This window comes from Ranitomeya variabilis, chromosome 3, assembly GCF_051348905.1.
Source record: "Ranitomeya variabilis isolate aRanVar5 chromosome 3, aRanVar5.hap1, whole genome shotgun sequence".
NCBI classification, from domain to species: domain Eukaryota; kingdom Metazoa; phylum Chordata; class Amphibia; order Anura; family Dendrobatidae; genus Ranitomeya; species Ranitomeya variabilis.
The window spans coordinates 395233797-395255815 of NC_135234.1; the positions used below are offsets into that span (position 1 = coordinate 395233797).

General features: G+C 43.0%; 1 protein-coding gene and 1 long non-coding RNA gene across 3 annotated transcripts in view; one reads left to right on the forward strand and one right to left on the reverse strand.

The window, feature by feature from the left end:
• Nucleotides 1–22019, reverse strand: part of MYOM3 (myomesin 3) — a 224977-nt gene that overhangs the window by 174138 nt on the left and 28820 nt on the right. For both annotated transcript variants that reach the window (XM_077296109.1, XM_077296108.1), the window contains exons 3-6: nucleotides 20138–20297; nucleotides 18854–19011; nucleotides 13086–13181; nucleotides 4120–4208 (exon numbers count right to left, since the gene is read on the reverse strand). In XM_077296109.1, the coding sequence (XP_077152224.1) occupies nucleotides 4120–4208; nucleotides 13086–13181; nucleotides 18854–19011; nucleotides 20138–20297 (503 nt within the window). The remainder of the gene's footprint in view (nucleotides 1–4119; nucleotides 4209–13085; nucleotides 13182–18853; nucleotides 19012–20137; nucleotides 20298–22019) is intronic.
• The window catches only part of LOC143816118 (uncharacterized), a 336272-nt gene that overhangs the window by 23757 nt on the left and 290496 nt on the right, over nucleotides 1–22019 (forward strand). The window lies entirely within an intron of this gene.

Genomic DNA, 22019 nt, shown 5'->3' on the forward strand with positions numbered 1-22019 from the left:
TGGGGTTCATTCCGCTGGAGGCAAGTGAGGTCTTTATTTTCTCTGCAGTGCTAGTTAGCTCTTAGGCTGGTGCGTGGCGTCTAGAACCAACGTAGGCACGCTCCCTGGCTATCTCTAGTTGCGTTTGTCAGGCGTAGGGCAGCGGTCAGCCCAGGTTCCATCACCCTAGAGCTCGTCCGTAATATATTTGTACTTTGCTTGTCCTGTGCTATCCCTAGCCATTGGGATTCATGACACTTATCCTGACTTGGAACCCTTTCATGTGGCTTCTCAGCAACTCCCCTTGACAAATCCAACTCCGTGGCAACTCGCTGGAACTCCAAAATCACAAAGGCAAAAGAAGAAGTCCACTAAATCTCCGACCCCAAAGAGTGTTGGGGAGGAGGTGGGATAGGGGATCCCTCCCCCTCTGGTCTCGACACTCTGAGATGATCCTTTAGAGGGAGTTGTTCCCCCCCCCCACTCCTCTCCATGTCTTATACCAACCTGGAAGGCATTTCAGGACTGTTTTTTATTCTGTTTATTTTCTCGGGTTGGTCAGAGAGGATGAAAACCTCAAAATATTCTCTCCCGAGCTGGCATAAATGCTATGCAAACCACAAGTTCAACTGTTCGTTTTGGATTTAATATGTTTTACATAAAAATTAATCCAATTTTCTTTTTCTCTCACCTTCTATCTCACCTCTATCTACCTCTCCTTCCCTTTCCCCCTCACCGTTCTTCCACTTGCATCGTGAATCTTCAAGAATATCTACGGACATTCGGACGATGACCTCAATCCAGACACCAAATCCTCTCCAATGGCTATTCATGATAAGGTAATTTCATTTGCCTCTCTAAATGTAAATGGGCTTAACTCACCAGTCCCTAGACGACACACATTAGATTATCTTAAAAAACAGAAGACCGACATTTTAATGATCCAAGAAACCCACTTTAAACCCGAAAAATTACCCAATTTTGAAAACAACTACTATGATACATGGTTCCATGCCACTACAACACAAGTAGGCTCAAGAGGAGTATCGATAGCGATAGCTAGAGGAATACCCTTTCAGGTCCATAACACTTTAGAGGACCCTGGTGGTCGCTATATACTAGTTAAAGGCCTCCTCGCAGGGAACCTAATAACCATTTGTAGCCTTTATGCACCCAACAAAAAACATTTGAAATGGATACTAAGAACACTTAGAACTATTGAAAACTTTAGAGAAGGAACTCTTATTATAGGCGGAGATCTGAATATAGCACTAGAACCCTTGTTGGACACCACAGCGAGGAGAAGCGTAGTTTCACTAAAAGATCTTACTAGAATTAAAATGCAATTTAACTATATGCAGATGCTTGACGCTTGGAGATACTTGCACCCGACGGATCGTGACTACTCTTATTATTCCCACCCTCATAGAACATATCACCGATTGGACTATATATTTATTCCCAGACAGCTTTTCTCCAATACCCACAATGCTAACATACTTCCGAACATACATTCGGATCACTCAGTAATTACATTACAGATATCGTTAATGAAACCCTTCAAAATAAACAGAACATGGCAACTAAACGAATCAATATTAGATTGTCCAGAAACGCGCGCCCGCATAACTAAAATCATTACACAATATTTTGAACAAAATGATACCGGAGAGCTACCGACCTCGGTGGTATGGGAAGCACATAAATCTGTTATCAGAGGGGAACTCATTTCAATTTCCTCATACTTAAACAAAATGAGACAACAGGAAATAGCAGAACTTTATAATGAAATATATCTTCTGGAAAAACAACACAAGAAACAAACAAATGCACAGACGATGTCTACACTGACGATAAAACGACAAAAATTGAAGGATATCCTAAACAAAAAATCGGCAAAATGGTATGCTTCATGGCGTACCAGGATGTTTGTGCACGGAGATAAGGCCTCCAAACTTATGCTGTCTAGAATAAGACACCGCCAGGCTCGCACCTACATTCATGCCATTAAAAAACCCAATGGACAATGTACCCACAATTATTCACAAATAGAAACAGAGTTCCTAGCATATTATGAGCAGTTATACAATCTACGTCCAGATGAGTCATATTCAACAAACTTAAAAAGAAGACATAATATCAGAACCTTTTTGACATCCCTGAACCTACCCCACCTATCAGAATCCCAGCAGCATCAGTTGACTAGACCTTTTAGCCTAGAGGAACTCCGGTCCACCCTGGCGGGGAGCCGATCTGGTAAAGCCCCTGGTCCTGATGGACTTCCAGTGATTTATTATAAATCTTTCTCATCTTCCCTCCTCCCGCGTTTACTGAAAACATATAACGATATACAAGGTGGTGATTGTTTTCCCACCCAGACGCTGGAAGCGCGGATTTCCCTAATTTACAAAGAAGGTAAAGAACAGGAGCTTTGTAGTAGCTACAGACCGATTTCACTATTGAATGTTGATCTGAAGCTATTTGCTAGCTTATTGGCTCACAGAATAGCTGAGTTCTTACCGACGTTAATCTCTTTAAATCAAACAGGCTTCGTAGGAGGAAGGGAAGGGAAGGATAATACGCACAAAATTCTGCATCTTATGCATTATGCGAAAATAAATAAACTTCCTCTGGTTCTTCTGGGGACGGACGCGGAGAAGGCCTTCGACAGGGTGGACTGGACATATCTTGAGGAGACAATGAGGAGTTTTGGCTTTCCAAGCCAATTGATCTCCACTATAATGAAGATGTACAGAGATCCAACAGCTCGCATAAAAATTAATGGCTCTTTGACTGATAGGTTCTCCATTAAAAATGGGACACGTCAGGGGTGCCCATTGTCCCCCCTGCTATTTATACTAACAATGGAACCATTGCTGACTGCTATTCAACAGTGCCACGAATTAGAAGGCATCAGAATAGGGAATACACACCATAAAACGGCGGCCTTCGCCGATGACCTCTTGGTCTTGATGACTAAGCCTCTTGGGAGTTTGGCTGCCCTTTTGAAGATTCTGAATATTTTTGGAGACCTGTCAAATTTTAAAGTGAACATGTCCAAGTCTGAGGCTTTAGGCTTAAATATTCCTCAACACATTCTTAATAAAGCGAAAAACTTATATCCATTTGCATGGCCCAAACGATACATTAAATATCTAGGGATTAAAATAGGCAGAACAGATAAAGAACTATTGGAGGATAATTACCACCCGTTACTTAAACATACAGTCACGACCATCCAATCTTGGAGAGACCCATATCTCTCTTGGATGGGTAGAAAGAACCTAATAAAAAGTCTGATATTGCCCAAATTCATATATTTGTTTCAGGTACTACCCATACATATTCCTTCTACTTTCCTAACAAAAATAAATTCCATATTCTCTCATTATATCTGGAAAAGTAAGAAACCTCGCATAGCCTTTCGCACATTGACTCTACCTAGACACTTGGGGGGAATGGGAGCCCCGGACATAAAGAAATACTACTATGCGGCAATACTATCCCGGTCAGTAAACTTAATTAGAAACTCCCAAGGAAGTCTGGCAATTGAGGTAGAGAAAGAAATATCTTCTATTCCTCTTAGACCACTACTATTGACCTATGTAGGGAAGCATTCACCTCCCCCTCATCCCAATCCGCTTACACGTACACTCATAAAAATATGGTCCTCCAGAATTGATGTAACCAAGAATTGATCGTAACAGAGAACTGAATTCATGATGCTGACCATCCCCCCCCCCCCTTGCTCTTCCCCCCCCTTCTCTTTCTTTACTGTTCTATAATTATTATATTACAAAGACTCTTGTTATATGTATTACTCTTGATGCAGATGATTGCTCCAATTTTATTAATGCTCTTGTTCAAGCTGTATACGTTGTAAAATGGAGACTCTTTGTCATTGATAAAAAACAAAAAGTTAATTGTTATACTTTTCAACTGTTATTCTACTATTGTCATTGTCTGTGTCTATTTGCATTACTTTTCAATAAAAAGAACATTGAAAAGAAAAAGATATTCAATTAAGATTAAATATTTCAATATTCTTCATTACTGGACTCAGGATAATTTTTTTGCTTTTCTTTCATTTTATTTTTTCAATGGTATAAAATTCAATTAATGATATTTAAAATGACTTACGCTTAACAAGCACATTGGCAAAGGACGTTGCCTGCCCAAAACTATTAGTAGCCACAACACTATAGTCAGCAGAATCTTCCATGGAGCATCTGTTTAGAATAAAATAAAAACACAATCAAAGGTGTAATAAGGCACAATTATCTCTATTTAAAATGTAAGCAGTTTAAGGAATAGAGCATAAATCTGAGCATATCTGCTTATGAGGGGTCCAACTCTCAGGTCAGCTGAATGAAGGGGCCATAGATCTTCAATGAGAGCAGCAAACCGTTTATTGCTACTTGTACATTTGGTTGCCCCTATGCCTAGTCAGTGGCTCAGGTTAAAGGGATTGAGCTGCAGTACCAGGAACAGTCACTGAGAAATGTACTGTTCTGTGCCAAGTAAATAATGAAGGGGATAGAGCATGCCCTGGAGTGATGTCCCAATTATACAGTGCTTCACCTGGTAAACAATGAAGGGGATCGAGTCACGCTGGAGTAAAGCCCCAAACAGTAGCATCACTAGAGTCCGATGGACCCTTGTGCAAGATTTGGACCTGGCCCCCTCCATAATTGTATATTTATATACTGTATATGTGCTCTGTCCTCGTGTATATATCCCACATCCTGGTATATATGTCCCTTATCCTGGGCCCCATCCTGATATATATCACCCATTCTGGTATATATCTTGTCTTAGGCCCCATCCTGATATACCGTATATATATATATCACCCATTCTGGTATATGTCTCTTGTCTTAGGCCCCATCCTGATATACAGTACAGACCAAAAGTTTGGACACACCTTCTCATTTAAAGATTTTTCTGTATTTTCATGACTATGAAAATTGTACATTCACACTGAAGGCATCAAAACTATGAATTAACACATGTGGAATTATATACTTAACAAAAAAGTGTGAAACAACTGAAATTATATCTTATATTCTAGGTTCTTCAAAGTAGCCACCTTTTGCTTTGATGACTGCTTTGCACACTCTTGGCATTCTCTTGATGAGCTTCAAGAGGTAGTCACCGGAAATAGTCTTCCAACAATCTTGAAGGAGTGCCCAGAGATGCTTAGCACTTGTTGGACCTTTTGCCTTCACTCTGCGGTCCACCTCACCCCAAACCATCTCGATTGGGTTCAGGTCTGGTGACTGTGGAGGCCAGGTCATCTGGCGTAGCACCCCATCACTCTCCTTCTTGGTCAAATAGCCCTTACACAGCCTGGAGGTGTGTTTGGGGTCATTGTCCTGTTGAAAAATAAATGATGGTCCAACTAAACGCAATCCGGATGGAATAGCATGCCTCTGCAAGATGCTGAGGTAGCCATGCTGGTTCAGTATGCCTTCAATATTGAATAAATCCCCAACAGTGTCACCAGCAAAGCACCCCCACACCATCACACCTCCTCCTCCATGCTTCACGGTGGGAACCAGGCATGTAGACTCCATCCATTCACCTTTTCTGCGTCGCACAAAGACACGGTGGTTAGAACCAAAGATCTCAAATTTGGACTCATCAGACCAAAGCACATATTTCCACTGGTCTAATGTTCATTCCTTGTGTTCTTTAGCCCAAACAAGTCTCTTCTGCTTGTTGCCTGTCCTTAGCAGTGGTTTCCTAGCAGCTATTTTACCATGAAGGCCTGCTGCACAAAGTCTCCTCTTAACAGTTGTTATAGAGATGTGTCTGCTGCTAGAACTCTGTGTGGCATTGACCTGGTCTCTAATCTGAGCTGCTGTTAACCTGCAATTTCTGAGGCTGGTGACTCGGATAAACTTATCCTCAGAAGCAGAGGTGACTCTTGGTCTTCCTTTCCTGGGGCGGTCCTCATATGAGCCAATTTCTTTGTAGCGCTTGATGGTTTTTGCAACTGCACTTAGGGACACTTAGGGACACTTTCAAAGTTTTCCCAATTTTTCGGACTGACTGACCTTCATTTCTTAAAGTAATGATGGCCACTCGTTTTTCTTTACTTAGCTGCTTTTTTCTTGCCATAATACAAATTCTAATAGTCTATTCAGTAGGACTATTAGTTGTGTATCCACCAGACTTCTGCACAACACAACTGATGATCCCAACCCCATTTATAAGGCAAGAAATCCCACTTAATAAACCTGACAGGGCACACCTGTGAAGTGAAAACCATTCCCGGTGACTACCTCTTGAAGCTCATCAAGAGAATGCCAAGGGTGTGCAAAGCAAAAGGTGGCTACTTTGAAGAAACTAGAATATAAGACATATTTTCAGTTGTTTCACACTTTTTTTGTTAAGTATATAATTCCACATGTGTTAATTCATAGTTTTGATGCCTTCAGTGTGAATTTACAATTTTCATAGTCATGAAAATACAGAAAAATCTTTAAATGAGAAGCTGTGTCCAAACTTTTGGTCTGTACTGTATATATCACCCATTCTGGTATATGTCTCTTGTCTTGGGCCCCATCCTGATATATCCATAATCCTGGTATATGTCCCTTATCTTGGCCCCATCCTGGTATATGTACAGTTGTGCTCAAAAGTTTACATACCCCTGCAGAATTTTTGCTTTCTCTGTCTTTTTTCAGAGAATATGAATGATAACACCAAAACTTTTTCTCCACTCATGGTTAGTGGTTGGGTGAAGCCATTTATTGTCAAACTGCTGTGTTTTCTCTTTTTAAATCATAATGACAACCCAAAAGGGTTGTTTTAGTGTGCAAAATTCCTATAAATTTCTGTTAATTTATGACCCAAAAATAGTTATTGGGAAGGGGCTAGGATTACTATGATGCCACACTACCTACCCACAGCAGTACCATACAGGAGAACACCCCCAGTCTGTAGATCTGAGAACGTGCAGTAGCAAATTACTAAATGAACTAAAATGCAGTACTTTAATAATGAAAGGACATTATGAAACTAAATTATCGTTAAGCAAAGACATGAGGAAATAGGCAACTGGAAGCCACAAATTCTGTACAGAGCAGTTTTGTCTTAGCAGTACCTACTATAGGCCACTAGATGTCATTAATGTGTAAAAATACAGCTGTATAACGACTAGCCTAACTACTATACAGTGAATTCGAAACAGTGTCATGAAGGTAAAAGGGTGCAAAAGAATACAAAAAACAAGGGTTACCCACTCAAGGTGCTGTGGAAAGGTGTGACAACACTGTAGGCAACAAAAACTTTATTTCATATTGAGGCACAAAACTTAACATGTACAGTGTAAGACACACAAAAGGAGTTAAGTGTCTCCCTTACATTGGGCTCTTTGATTTAAAGAAAGATAAGTGGAAGAAAAGGAGCTGTTGTTCTTAACTGCGAGAAGCTGCCTGTCAATCAGCATGACAGGAGTGAGGCCTCCGTTGTCAGGGCGGAGCGGAAGAGAAAGAACTGTCTCTGTTGACATGTCACAGGAAACAGGAGAATTGCCGCTAGAAATAGGAGAAGTCGTTGCAGGGCAGAACAGGCAGATAGCAACTACCTACCGGTAACAATCAAAGATAGGACATAGCATAGCACCCTGGGCGCCCATGTAAAGGGGGATTTGAAGATGGGAAATAAAGTTTGTGTTCGTGATGCCACCTGTGGTATTCGGTCAGAGGTGACCGACGCTGCTTAAAGGGGTCCTCTGGAGTGATGTTGTGGCAGCAGGGATGGTAGCCGCTCACAGGCGAAGCTGGGTCCCCAGGGCTCCCAGTGTATAGATAACGATAGTAGATGGTGTAGCAAGAAACGGAGGACACAAGTTGCAGTCTCTTTACCTCTTTACTGTAGGATTCAGGCAGAGACAGTCCAGGGTACCGGATCACAGGTGCTGGTATGGTCAGGCCGGCTTGCAGCGAGATGGGAATCCCCTTAACCAGGTGAGGTTGGAAGCCTTCTTTCTAGCACGGTGGTGTAATCCCTTGCTGCCTTAGGCCTCTCACAAGGTCCTCACATTTTCTCTCTGTCCTCCTTGCAGATAGGACAATAACCCGTATGACAGGTGGCTCGAGCCTTTTTACAGGATCTCTATCATGACCCAGGCTCTCTGTGCTGCTGTGTCTTCGGGTGTTATGGTGGACAGGTGACGAAGTCCAGCTGTCCTCCGGTTTCTGCTGTGAGACATAAAGTACTCCACAACCTTGGTCTTCCAGCTACCTGTATTTGCGCTTCAAAGTGGAGGTAGCCCAGTCGCAGCTAACCCCCCAGCCCCAGCTCCTTACTCTCCTTTGCTTCTTTTCCTCCTCCACGCTCTCTACAACTTGTTCTGTTCTTTCCTTTCCTCTTTCTAGTAGCTGCAGCACCTCACGTGGCTGCACAGCCCCTCTTCTACTCTCACTGATGATAGAAAGTTGTTTATAAAACCAAAATACTTATTTTTTTAATTGCATACATTTTTTTACAAGAATAGTATGTCATGAGATCAATCAAGAAACAATACAAGAAACACTGGAGCAAGATGATCCCCACATAAAATTAGGGAAATCAGAAATAACATACACAAACAGACATCCAAAGCCAGAATGAATGGTATGACACTGTCTGTTAGTCAGAGTTATATCTCAAATCTGTATATAGAGAAAAGTGCAAGTGCAAAAAACAATAACATAAGGTTTAAAATTCAACCCACTTATACAAATGTATACAATGCTGTCCCAAATCCTAAACAATTACAGTGACAAGTGCAGCAGGATTATGCAACTAGTAAATGTAAGCAAAGTTGATACAACACCAAAAATTGGAAAATTTGAAAGTTAGGCAAATGGATGTGTAAATGATACTCACAATTCCAAAAGAAAAAATGGCAAGTGCAACTTGGAATGAATGATTAGAGGGTAAACTCAAAAAATCAACATGCATGAAGTATTCCCAAAGAAAACCTACAGAGTTCAAGAGTAGGGTCTTCCCACATCCCCTCCATGTGGACTTGCTGCCCATTTTGGTGGACATTAGGACTTCCCTCCTTGAGCTGCTTTGGTAGCTATGTTTAGGGTTATTTCTCCCTTATCCCTATTAGGGTGCTATGGGTTAATTCAATTGCTTACCTTCTGTGCACTGATGTGGGGCAGCTATTTCCATACCATGCAACTGGAGCGCCCGCCAGGGCCGTGGGGTACTCGGGCCGGGACAGACAGTTCTTAAAGGGGTTGTGGTCACGGCAGCACTGACCCGGTCCGTGGCCCTGGGCGTCCATTTATATATAATTGTTTAAGGTGTACTTCCGTCTGTTTGTAATGGAAATCCCGCGTCGCTGACCGGTCGCGGCCGCCAGGCACAGTCTGGCCGAGAATTAGTCCCTCCCTACTTCCGGTAGTGCCTGGTGCTCGCTCCATACTCCCCTCCAGTCAGCGCTCACACAGGGTTAATGGCAGCGTTAACGGACCGCGTTATGCCGCGGTGTAACGCACTCCATTAACGCTGCTATTAACCCTGTGAGACCAACTTTTTACTATTGATGCTGCCTATGCAGCATCAATAGTAAAAAGATCTAATGTTAAAAATAATAAAAAAACATAAAACCTGCTATTCTCACCTTCTGTCGTCCGCCGATGCACGCGCAGCTGCCGCCAGGTTCTGTTACCAGAGATGCATTGCGAAATTACCCAGTAGACTTAGTGGTCTCGCGAGACTGCTAAGTCATCTGGGTAATTTCGCAATGCATCTCTGGGAATGGAAGCAGGCGGCAGCAGCGCGCGCATCGAGACAGCTTCACTGGACGCCGGAGGGTGAGTATATAACTATTTTTTATTTTATTTTTTTTAACAGGGATATGGTGCCCATACTGCTATATACTACATGGGCTGTGTTATATACTGCGTGGCTGCTATATACTACGTGGACAGTGTTATATACTGCGTGGGCTGTGTTATATACTACATGGGCTGTGTTATATACTGCATGGGCTGTACTATATATTACATGGGCTGTGTTATATACTGCATGGGCTGTGTTATATACTGCATGGGCTGTGTTATATACTGCGTGGCCACTGTTATATGCTGTGTGGCCTGTGCTATATACTGCGCAGGCTGTGTTATATACTGCGTGACCTGTGTTATATACTGTGTGGGCTGTGTTATATACTGCATGGCCTGTGTTATATACTGCATGGCCTGTGTTATATACTGCGTGGGCTGTGTTATATACTGCGTGGCTGTGTTATATATTGCATGGGTTGTGTTATATACTGCGTGGGCTGTGTTATATACTGCGTGAGCTGTGTTATATACTGCATGGGCTGTGCTATACATTACGTGGGCTGTGTTATATACTACGTGGCTGTGTTATATACTGCGTGGCTACTATATACTACGTGGCTCCTATATACTACGTGACCTGCGCTATATACTATGTGGCTGCTATATACATACATACATACATATTCTAGAATACCCGATGCGTTAGAATCGGGCCACCATCTAGTTGAAAATAATGATGATGAAAAGGGGAATAAAGTTTACGGGAAAAGAGGAATTGTTTGTGATGCCAGCTGTGGTATTCGGCAAATAAGGTGTTAGCCGATGCTGCAGATTCAGTCCACTGGGGTAGTTGTTGTTATAGCAGAGTTGGTTCAGCTCTCCACAGGCAGAGCTATTCCACCAGGGCAGTTATGGTGTAAAAGATGGTGATGATGATGGTTGCAGTGCAGGTCAAGTGACGCAGTAATAATTGGAGGACACAGCATTGCGCAGTCTTCACAGGTTTTACTCACAATTCAGATGTTACAATCCCCAGCCGGGGTGCTGTGTCCTTAGGGTCCGTAGTCCAATCAGCTGCCAGGTAAATTTGGGTGTATGTTGCCGGGCTCCCTTTGATGTTCCTTTCCTGGCTGTCTCACTACGCTGGCTCCCACCATTCCTGCCACACGTCTTCACACACAGTGTCCCAAGTCAGCAGGCTCAGATCTTGCCGGGCGACATTGGTCACACCCCTGGATCCTAAATGCCTGCCTTTTTGGCAAAGTATGTGAAGATGTGGCTGTAGCACCTGCAATGCCTACCGCCTCTGGGTTGCTAGCTGAGTCCTTAGTTTCTCTACTAGCTGGAGCTGGTCCCCTAACTGCGACCTGGTCCCTCCACCGACCACGCTGGCAAATGCCGGCCCCATGGATGGATCTCTCACTATCCGTGCCCCTAAGACCTCCTCTTCCTCTCCTCTGGAGTCTCTCTCTCTCCTTCACTTCTCTCTCTGTAGTTTCTCTCTCTTCTCTCTGACCACTACCTACCACTCTCTGACTCCTCCCCCTCTCTACTTTCTCCACCCACACCCACTACAAAGCTCTCCCCTTCAACTGAGAGATCTAAAGTTGGATGCAAGTGTTAGAACCCTGGCCGTGACCCGTCCTTACCTGAGAGCTGGGTCCCACACCTCTGGGTGAGGTGCATTACCTCTGTGGCAACTGAACCACAGGGGCGCCACACAACCTTTACTTTCTACCTTCTAATACATGTCTTCTCTGTTCTCTGAGGTCTAGGTGACTGCTATTTGCAGGTCTGTTTTGGGATTCATGAGCCCCAAATATGCTCAGATTGCATATTTGTGTCTTTCAAGTTCTTTGATTAATATATATGGTGGGATTGCTGATTTTTACTGATATCAGTTCATTGCACCTCTCTGTATTGAGTCCTCAGAGATATTTTGGTATAAGTGCAGCGCCCCAGAGTCCTGGTCGTTGCAGTACTGATGCTCCGCCGCTAAGGGGGGCTATGGTACGTCTGATGGCACTGAAGGAGTTCACCTGACCAGGTATCACAGACACCAATACACTTCACAGTCTGGCCTCCAGGGGGAGCTTAGGGTGCTATGTATTAGGCCACTCCTCACAATCTGGTAAAACTGGGGGTTAGATAGGAAGTTAGACAGAAGCTGACTGGGTTGGAACCAGGCAACATCCTGTGGCAGAGGGTGTTGCAGGGGAAGATTCAGGGGGGTCCCTGTCAGGGGTGGGATCCTGACAGAGGCCTAGCAAACAGAAAGAACGTTACGGGACCGCGCCTGCACTTCATTGCGGCGGTACCCCAAGAAAGGACAAGAAGCGAGGTATATTGTGAAGAGTGAGAAACGAGATCGACGCAACAAGGAGAAACACCAGTAGGAGTCGTGCTGTAAGACGAGGCAACATCCTACTGAGGCGTGTAGCCGGTGGCCGGAAACGCAGAGGAAGTATTGAGCTCCAGGCCTTACTTCAAACCTACGGCAGGACAGTCAGTTATAGGCGGGCTGTCTCACTCAAATCACCTAAGCAGACATAGGGGGCAACAGTTGGAGAGGGGCGACTCTAGGGTCCCGGAAGACCTCCAGGCCTACCCGTCATATGGGTGCATCCTAGCCATATCATCTGGGGGACGAAGAAGAACATTAGAATTAATTGTGAGGGAACTTCAGAAACAGACACAACAGTTGTGAGGACTATCCCGTGGTGCTAAGCAGGGAAGGACTACAACACACAAGCGCTAGAAGGTAGGCACAGATTTCCACCTGCAAAGGGAACATTGGAGATGCCATCAGACCGGCCGGTCTCAGACAGCCCTGTTAACCGTATTCCAGATTGAGGATCCAGAAGCCTTCAGTAAAGAGGTAAAGAGACTGCAACCTGGTGTCCTCGTTATTCACCGCGACCTGCACCACACCACAACATCATCACTCTCCATTTTCACTGGATGCCCCTCAGCAGGGCCACGGACCGGGTCTAGCCACATGACAACCCCAGAACTGAGACAGAGAGGCCCGGTACCGGGGGCGCTCCACTTGCAACTGAAGTTTAACACCCCTCATTGAAAGGGGTTGTGCAGAATACGTAAATATGGCTTTTTTTCCTTGACAAGTAGCAGCACAACTGGCTGTGGATTTTAGCGCAGTTTACCACTTCATGAGAGGGGAGCAGCAATACTAGACCCAAGCAGTAAGCAGGTGTGGCGCTGTATTTAAAATAAACAAATAATTTCAATAATTGGTTCTCATTTCTATCAGTGACCTTTGCAACATTCATACTTGAAAAGGGGTAACTTTACCTGCTGATTTCCAATGTAATTGTGCCAAATTCATTAAGAATTCTATATTTTCCAGGGGGTGATGTTTTCAGATCAATAGGCTGTCCATTCTTAAACCTGTAAAGACAATGATAGCGGTACATTAAATTGTGTAACCCGGGAGTGCAATAAACTGCTACATACTGCTGCTGGTAATCCCATGAATTGCCCCTTTTTGTGATTTTGTTTTCTACCCTAGATTGACATATTAAAGAAAAAGTTAAACTCATCTGGCAGCAGCTTCCCTGCCTGTAGAACAAAAGGGTTGGGTGACTAAATGCAAACCAGCTGTTATATTTGTCTTTTGATCACTGGCGGCATAGGCAGGAGAGGTCCTCTGTGCAACAACAATTTTAAACCCTTTGCAGCCAAATAAATGTGGTTTATAACATGAGGTCTGCTGTTCTGGCACCTCAGGGGCTCTGCCAAAGTGACATGGCAACCTCAATCCATTCCAGCAAAATCTGGACTCTAATATGGAGCCTCATCCCTTCTGAACCTTGCACTGTGCCTCAAAGTTTAGGGACATCAGAGATTCTGCAAATGTGAAATGGCATCTGCTGTCTATTGCAAACAATTTTGCTCCCCCAAAATAGTTTTGCACCACATATGGGGTATTGGTGTATTCAGGAGACACTGCACACAAATTGCACTGTTCATTTTCTAACGTTACCCTTTAGAAAATGCAAAATTTGGGGCTAAAGCAATATTTTTGTCAGAAAAAGTTAAATTTTCATTTTTTCCTTCCAAACTGTTTTAATTCTGGATAAGCTCTTAAAAGGTTTATAAACTTCTAGAATATGGTTTTGAGCACTTTGAGGGCTGTAGTTTTTAAAATGGTGTCACTTTTGAGTATTTTCTGTCAATATAGCTCAAGTCCAAATTAATTGTGTTTTTCATCTTTTTTGCCTTGAAAGTGTGCTCTAAGCATCCCACCTTCAGTAGCTTTATTTTTAGGTGGCTATTTTTGTTAGAATGAAGGTGTGTTTTTGTTCTTGAAAAGTGAGGCAATAATGTAACCTGTATACCACAAGCCATTCTTCAGGCAAATTCTGTTCTTGATTTGACACCAATAAATGTCAGTTACAAAACTGTATAATGTTCATAAAGATCAGTTAGGATTATTGTATTTTTTCCCTGATGTGAGGATATAAAGCCCTATGCTGTTTATGTATGATGGAAATAGAAAAAAAGCTTAGGGTGTAAAAACAATTCACAGGTCCACCAAGTTTAAACAATATGGCCAGTATTTTATAATATACAGTATTTTCCAGCGTATAAGATGACCCCCCAACTTTACCAGTTAAAATATAAAATCTTCTTAAAAGTCGAGGGTCTTCTTATACACCGTATGTCGTCTTATAGGGCCGGTGAATATGTGCCTTTTGGGGGGGGAGGGGGATTGGTCCTGATGACGACGAGGGGGCATCTCACAGGAAAGTGAGTATCCCCCATTACCTCATTGTAGCGCTGCAGCGTGGGGTCTCTGCTGGGAGCGGCGGCTGCTGTGCTGTGGGGCGGCGGCTCCTCTTCTGCAGTGTGGGGCCTCTGTGCTGTGGGGCGGCGGCGGCGTATCTTCATGCAGTCATGGCTCCTCCGGCATCTCCTTAAAGCCCAGAGGTCCCGCTGGCAGCTCGGTACAATGCGGTGGCCTCCGGGAAAATGGCCGCTGCTCAGATTCAGATCTCGTCCCGAGATCTCGGGAGACGAGATCTGAATCTGAGCAGCGGCCATTTTCCCGGAGGCAGCTCAATAGGTGCGATGCGGTGGCCTCCGGGAAAATGGCCGCTGGGGGCGGTGCATGCTCAGATTCAGATCTCTTCCCGAGATCTAGGGACACGAGATCTGAATCTGAGCAGCGGCCATTTTCCCGGAGGCCACCGCATTGTACCGATGGAGCTGCCAGCGAGGCCTCTGGGCTTTAAGGAGATGCCGGAGGAGCCCGACTGCATGAAGATACGCCGCCGCCCCACAGTACAGAGGCCCCACACTGCAGAAGAGGACCCGCCACCCCACAGCACAGCAGCTCCCAGCACAGAGACCCCACGCTGCAGCGCTACGATGAGGTAATGGGGGATACTCACTTTCCTGTGAGACGCCCCCTCGTCGTCATCAGGACCACTCCCCGCCCCCACCCACCATATACACCCGGCGTACAAGGCGATACCCGGCGTATAAGACGACCCCCGACTTTTAAGAAAATTTTCAGGGGTTAAAAAGTCGTCTTATACGCCGGAAAATACGGTACTTTAATTAAAAATTTCTTACCATTCCCTCACTACTCTCTCTAACTACTTTTTGTTTTTTAGAAGTATTGGACAACCAGGTGGTGTTCTTTTAATATTTGCAGAAGCTTTATTTTCCCCTTTTATACGCTAGCGCCATTGTCAACCCAAATTTGTATTACTTTTTGTTTTTACTACTTCTTATGTGACAGCCATTCGTTTAAGATTCCCAGTGTATGCTGGGATATTCACATGATTCATCATCAGGACGTAGAGGTTGTGGTCACTGAGGAAAGCTTCTGCGCCCACCCTGAAACGAATCACCATCAGTGCTATCTATTTTGGAGGCTGGGCTTGCCGCTGCTCTACTGAGCACGCATCGGTTGTCAACTCCGTAGAATCTTGTCTCTGTGCTGCATTCTTCCCAGTGCACATGACAATACACTGTATCACCGACTGTGATCAGAAGTGACGAGCTGGCAAGATAGTGCAGTGTAAAGGGGTATTGTAGGAAGAGAACTAGTAAGCCGAGACCTGTGCCGCCCCCGCATGTGATGTCACTAATGATGCTTTGTTTCAGCCTCTGCCCCATGATGACAACTCACTTGAGTTTCCCTGCATGTACTGGGTTCTCAAACAAAATGTCATCACACATTAGTAAAAAAAATAGAACAGTTAGATTGTGTAGTGAGAGAACGATTGGGACTTTTCAATTGAAGAAGTTGTCTACTATTTGGACAACCCCTTCTCATATCCCACCCTTGGCTCCAATAAAATAGAAAAGTTTATACTCACCTGTGTCGGTGCCTTTTTCAGTGGTGTCAGCACTCACATTCCTGGGGCTCTTGTGCGGTTGTTATGACACGTGAGCCCAGCGCCCAATCAGTGCTGGCGTCACTGTCCGTGCCTTCACACAGTTAAGTAATTAACAGGAAGTGAGAGCTGAGGCTGCCGATTACTTCCTGTTAATTACTTAAAAAAAATATTCCCATCTTCAAGATCTTATCCAAATATGTAGTAGGTGTAAAATAATATTAGAAAATACCTTCAATTAGAAATGTAGTATAATTTTTCTGATTCCCTATCTCTCTTTCCTTATGTGCAGGCGTTGCTGGACCTTAGGTATCCATGGTTATGACCACTGAGATGGTGACAGTTAGCTAGTTGATAGTGGTTGTGACTCGTAACCATTTATACTTATCCTGCAATGCTCTGCACATGAAGAAAGAGACATAGTGAATAAAAAAACTATACTACATTTCTAATTGGAGGTATTTGCTTATATTATTATTACTAGGTGGCCCGAGCGAAATTTTCACACATTGGTTGTCGGGGCGCAGGCAATTTCAGGAAAATCAAGCTGGTCAAATGTAAATGTATTTAATGAGATGATGAACACAGAGAGGTATGTGTCTCACTGACATATATATATATATATATATATATATATATATATATATATATATATATATATATATATATATATATAGTACAGACCAAAAGTTTGGACACACCTTCTCATTTGGACCATTCCTGGTGACTACCTCTTGAAACTCATCAAGACAATGCCAAGAGTGTGCAAAGCAGTCATCAAAGCAAAAGGTGGCTACTTTGAAGAACATAGAATATAAGACATATTTTCAGTTTTTTCACACTTTTTTGTTAAGTATATAAAGTTGTGGCCAAAAGTATTGACACCCCTGCAATTCTGTCAGATAATACTCAGTTTCTTCCTGAAAATGATTGCAAACACAAATTATTTGGTATTATTATCTTCATTTAATTTGTCTTAAATGAAAAAACACAAAAGAGAATGAAGCAAAAAGCAAAACATTGATCATTTCACACAAAACTCCAAAAATGGGCCAGACAAAAGTATTGACACTCTCAGCCTAATACTTGGTTGCACAACCTTCAGCCAAAATAACTGCGACCAACCGCTTCCGGCAACCATCAATGAGTTTCTTACAATGCTCTGCTGGAATTTTACACCATTCTTCTTTGGCAAACTGCTCCAGGTCCCTGATATCTGAAGGGTGCCTTCTCCAAACTGCCATTTTTCGATCTCTCCACAGGTGTTCTATGGGATTCAGGTCTGGACTCATTGCTGGCCACCTTAGAAGTCTCCAGTGCTTTCTCTCAAACCATTTTCTAGTGCTTTTTGAAGTGTGTTTTGGGTCATTGTCCTGCTGGAAGACCCATGACCTCTGAGGGAGACCCAGCTTTCTCACACTGGGCCCTACATTATGCTGCAAAATTTGTTGGTAGTCTTCAGACTTCATAATGCCATGCACTGCAGTCCAGTGCCAGAGGCAGCAAAGCAACCCCAAAACATCAGGGAACCTCCGCCATGTTTGACTGCAGGGACTATGTTGATGCCTTTCCCCAAAAAGCTCTACTTTTGTCTCATCTGACCAAAGAACATTCTTCCAAAACGTTTTAGGCTTTTTCAGGTAACTTTTGGCAAACTCCAGCCTGGCTTTTTTATGTCTCGGGGTAAGAAGTTGGGTCTTCCTGGGTCTCCTACCATACAGTCTCTTTTCATTCAGACGCCGGCGGATAGTACAGCTTGACACTGTTGTACCCTCGGACTGCAGGGCAGCTTTAACTTGTTTGGATGTTAGTCGAGGTTCTTTATCCAACATCCGCACAATGTTGCGTTGAAATCTCTTGTCAATTTTTCTTTTCCGTTCACATCTAGGGAGGTTAGCCACAGTGCCATGGGCTTTAAACTTCTTGATGACACTGCGCACGGTAGACACAGGAACATTCAGGTCTTTGGAGATGGACTTGTAGCCTTGAGATTGCTCATGCTTCCTCACAATTTGGTTTCTCAAGTCCTCAGACAGTTCTTTGGTCTTCTTTCTTTTCTCCATGCTCAATGTGGTACACACAAGGACACAGGACAGAGGTTGAGTCAACTTTAATCCATGTCAACTGGCTGCAAGTGTGATTTAGTTATTGCCAACACCTGTTAGGTGCCACAGGTAAGTTACAGGTGCTGTTAATTACACAAAATAGAGAAGCATCACATGATTTTTCAAACAGTGCCAATAATTTTGTCCACCCCTTTTTTATGTTTGGTGTGGAATTATATCCAGTTTGGCTTTTGGACAATTTTTTTTATGTTTTTTTCATTTAAGACAAATTAAATGAAGATAATAATAACAAAGAATTTGTGTTTGCAATCATTTTCAGGAAGAAACAGTATTATCTGACAAAAATGCAGGGGTGTCAATACTTTTGGCCACAACTGTAATTCCACATGTGTTAATTCATAGTTTTGATGCCTTCAGTGTGAATGTACAATTTTCATAGCCATGAAAATGCAAAAAAATCTTTAAATGAGAAGGTGTGTCCAAACCTTTGCTCTGTCCTGTCTATATCAGCAAATGTTAGCCAATAAAGATATTTTAAAAATGCAGTTTTCTCTAATGCATTAATACACATTTAGCCACTGTGAGTGAGAAGTGTGCATTATGTGCGCCCCTATAGAAGCGACATAAAATACATGATGTCACCTACCATTGGACACTTGGTTTAGGAGTTCCCAACACAGTGCAGACCAGTGTGACTGACATTCTTTCCCACACACAATGTGGCCTGAGGGGTATCCAGAAAATAGGTGCACGTCTTGCACATAGCTCTCTGAATTCTTTATTCTGTCTGGATTTTTCTTCAGCCTGCATGCATTAAACAGTCAGAATATATCAGATATTATAATCTATATTTTACATGCAACCAAGACATTTAATAATAATATAGACATGTCATCAATACAGAATAAGATATGCTGTTGAACAGACTATGAAACAGTGCAAAATATTCATTGATGGGCTTAAAGTAATTGCTTAAATAGTTTGATTGACTAGAAATGCCAAAATGGCCATAAGAGCATTCCAGGACCATACACAAAAAACTACAAGATATTTCAAGTTCTTCAAAAACTGAACTACAAACCTATCAACTGAATAAAGGACAGGTTGCAAGAGAATTATGACCTTCTAGCCCCACTGTGAAATAATCCACTGTCAGGTTTCTGGCTCTTCCTGTCTGACTTTAGAATGGTTGGTTGATAGGATCAAGATGAAAGTAGATACTATACTAATCATGGTTGCACTACAGATAAAAAGAAGGCATCTACATGCTATTTAGGAGACCTAGCAATTTCTATTTTTCAATTATTCCATCAATGGTAAAAATGACAAAGTTCCCAAGTTGTTTTAATTTCAAAGGGACTCCGTCAGCACAGAATGACTTTTCAAACCAAGTACATGGGTTCAGTGCACCTTTGGTATGGCCAAACATTTAACTACACCTTCCCACCTGCTTGTTTTCCATCTATCTCCATCCTTCTATGTCTCTATTAAGCCAGACCTTTCAATCAAAGAAGATGAGAGGTAGGGATAGAGGGAAAACAAGAAGATGGGAAGATGTATATAAAGGATTGGCCCTGCCTTGATGCACAGAGTGGCGGGACTTAGTTTAAACAGTCATTCTGTCCTGACAGAGTCCCTTTAAACTTTTATGGTTAAATAAAGCGGTGTCTAGCCCCACCTTAGATAATGGGCCTTTAATGGAAAAGAATTGCATAGTGGTCGCACTATGGGTTGAATTGGGTTCCTCACTTGATATTAGAGAGGAAAGTTTCAGGTTATTATATCGGTAGAAGCTCTTGGCTAAGTAAAGATTGTGGTTAAAGCAGACAGACAAATATGTTGTTCTTTTAAGAACATGCTAGTAGTTAGAGTCAACTCCAAACGCTGGTAAATAGACAATCAAATAAGTGTCTTCTCATCAAGTACTTACATTTTTATGCAAGGCTCTACGATCTGCTCTAACGCGCAATGATCTGCAAGCTTGCAGGACCTTGATTTCCAACTTCTCCATATTGTTTCTGAAACCAACATGCTTCTGTCCTCTTGTCTCCAACCACAAGTCTGTGGAATTCCACTTTATTCTGTTATCCCTGTGGGAGCATTCAATTTTAAGCGGTGTCAATTTTTCTTGGGCTTGAAGTCTAACTGGTGGTTATAGTAACACTAGAAATAGGCCCGATACTATCGCATCGGGAGTGCGGTGAAACATAGACATCACCGCTATTCCCCACGCAGGCGCAGTAACAGCCATGTCGTTACCGCGCATGCGCGGGTAGAGCGCGTAGTTGTGGCTGTTACTGCGCATGTGTGGGAATAGAGGTGATGTGAATGTCACTTGCACTTGACATACACAACACCGCTATTCCAACACATGCGTAGTAACAGCCACAACTGTGCGCTCTACCTGTGTATGCGCGGTAACATCATGGCTGTTACTGCGCCTGCGTGGGAATAGAGGAGATGTGTATGTCACTTGCACAGGCGCAGTTCGTGGCCGCAAGGCCACGAACTGCACCTGCGCAAGTGACGCTGCCACAGTGCCTTATGGGATTCAGGGACAACTATGTAGATAGTTAGCATGGCCGAAAAAAGACATTTGTCCATCCAGTTCAGCCTATATTCTGTCAGAATAAATCCCCAGATTTACGTCCTTCTAAAGAACCTAATAACTGTAAGATACAATATTGTTACGCTCCAGGAAGACATCCAGGCCTCTCTTGAACCCCTCGACTGAGTTCTCCATCACCACCTCCTCAGGCAAAGATTTTCAGATCCTCACTGTCCTAACAGTAAAGAATCCTCTTCTATGTTGGTGGAAAAACCTTCTCTCCAGACGCAGAGAATGCCCCTTGTGACCGTTACCTTCTTTGGTATAGTAACATAGTTATGATGAATCGAAGAAGAAGAGTTATCAGCACCACTGCACTGTATAGACCAACGGATCACACACAATTAAACAGCTCACTTCTTATAGTCACCCAAAAGGAAAGCAGGGTACTCATTCCTCAATACACAGTGCAATAAGTCCAGACAAAAAGAAAAAATGAAGAGCACTCATCGTCCATAAAAAATTCCAAGTCTTTATTGCGACATACAAGTCTTCAGCAGGGGAGCAGTGGAGAACGTGAACAATGAATGGACGACGGCCGTTTCGCGCTACCGCGCTTCCACAGGTCCTACTGACGGTGAGTGCTCTTCATTTTTTCTTATTGTCTGGACTTATAGTAACATAGTTAGCAAGGCCAAGAAAAGACAATTCTCTACAAATTATTTACCAGATACATAGCACATCAGTTAATATGCAGTTCTATCCCACCATATACGTTCCAATAAGTAACACATAGTAATTACAGTACTCAGGACATAATAAGTTATACAATTACAGAACCAATCAAAACAATTAAGCTTAGACAAAAAGGAGCAAGTTAAACAGATATTGACACAACTTAAGTAGGGTTAGTCATACATATCCAAAATATACAAATACATTACTGTAAGGCCATAGACTACTTATAAATCATCCCTTATTAATTATGTCTGGGTGTTCTTTTGTTAATTATGTGTTCTTGGAGTGTTACCAGATACACAGCTACATACATACAACTCTGGCAAAAATTAAGAGACCACCACATCAAAACCCTGTCATGGGCAGCCCAATCTCCAGACCTGAATCCCATTGAAAACCTCTGGAATGTAATCAAGAGGATGATGGATAGTCATAAGCCATCAAACAAAGAAGAACTGCTTAAATTTTTGTGCCAGGAGCAGTGTGAAAGACTGGTGGAAAGCATGCCAAGATGCATGAAAGCTGT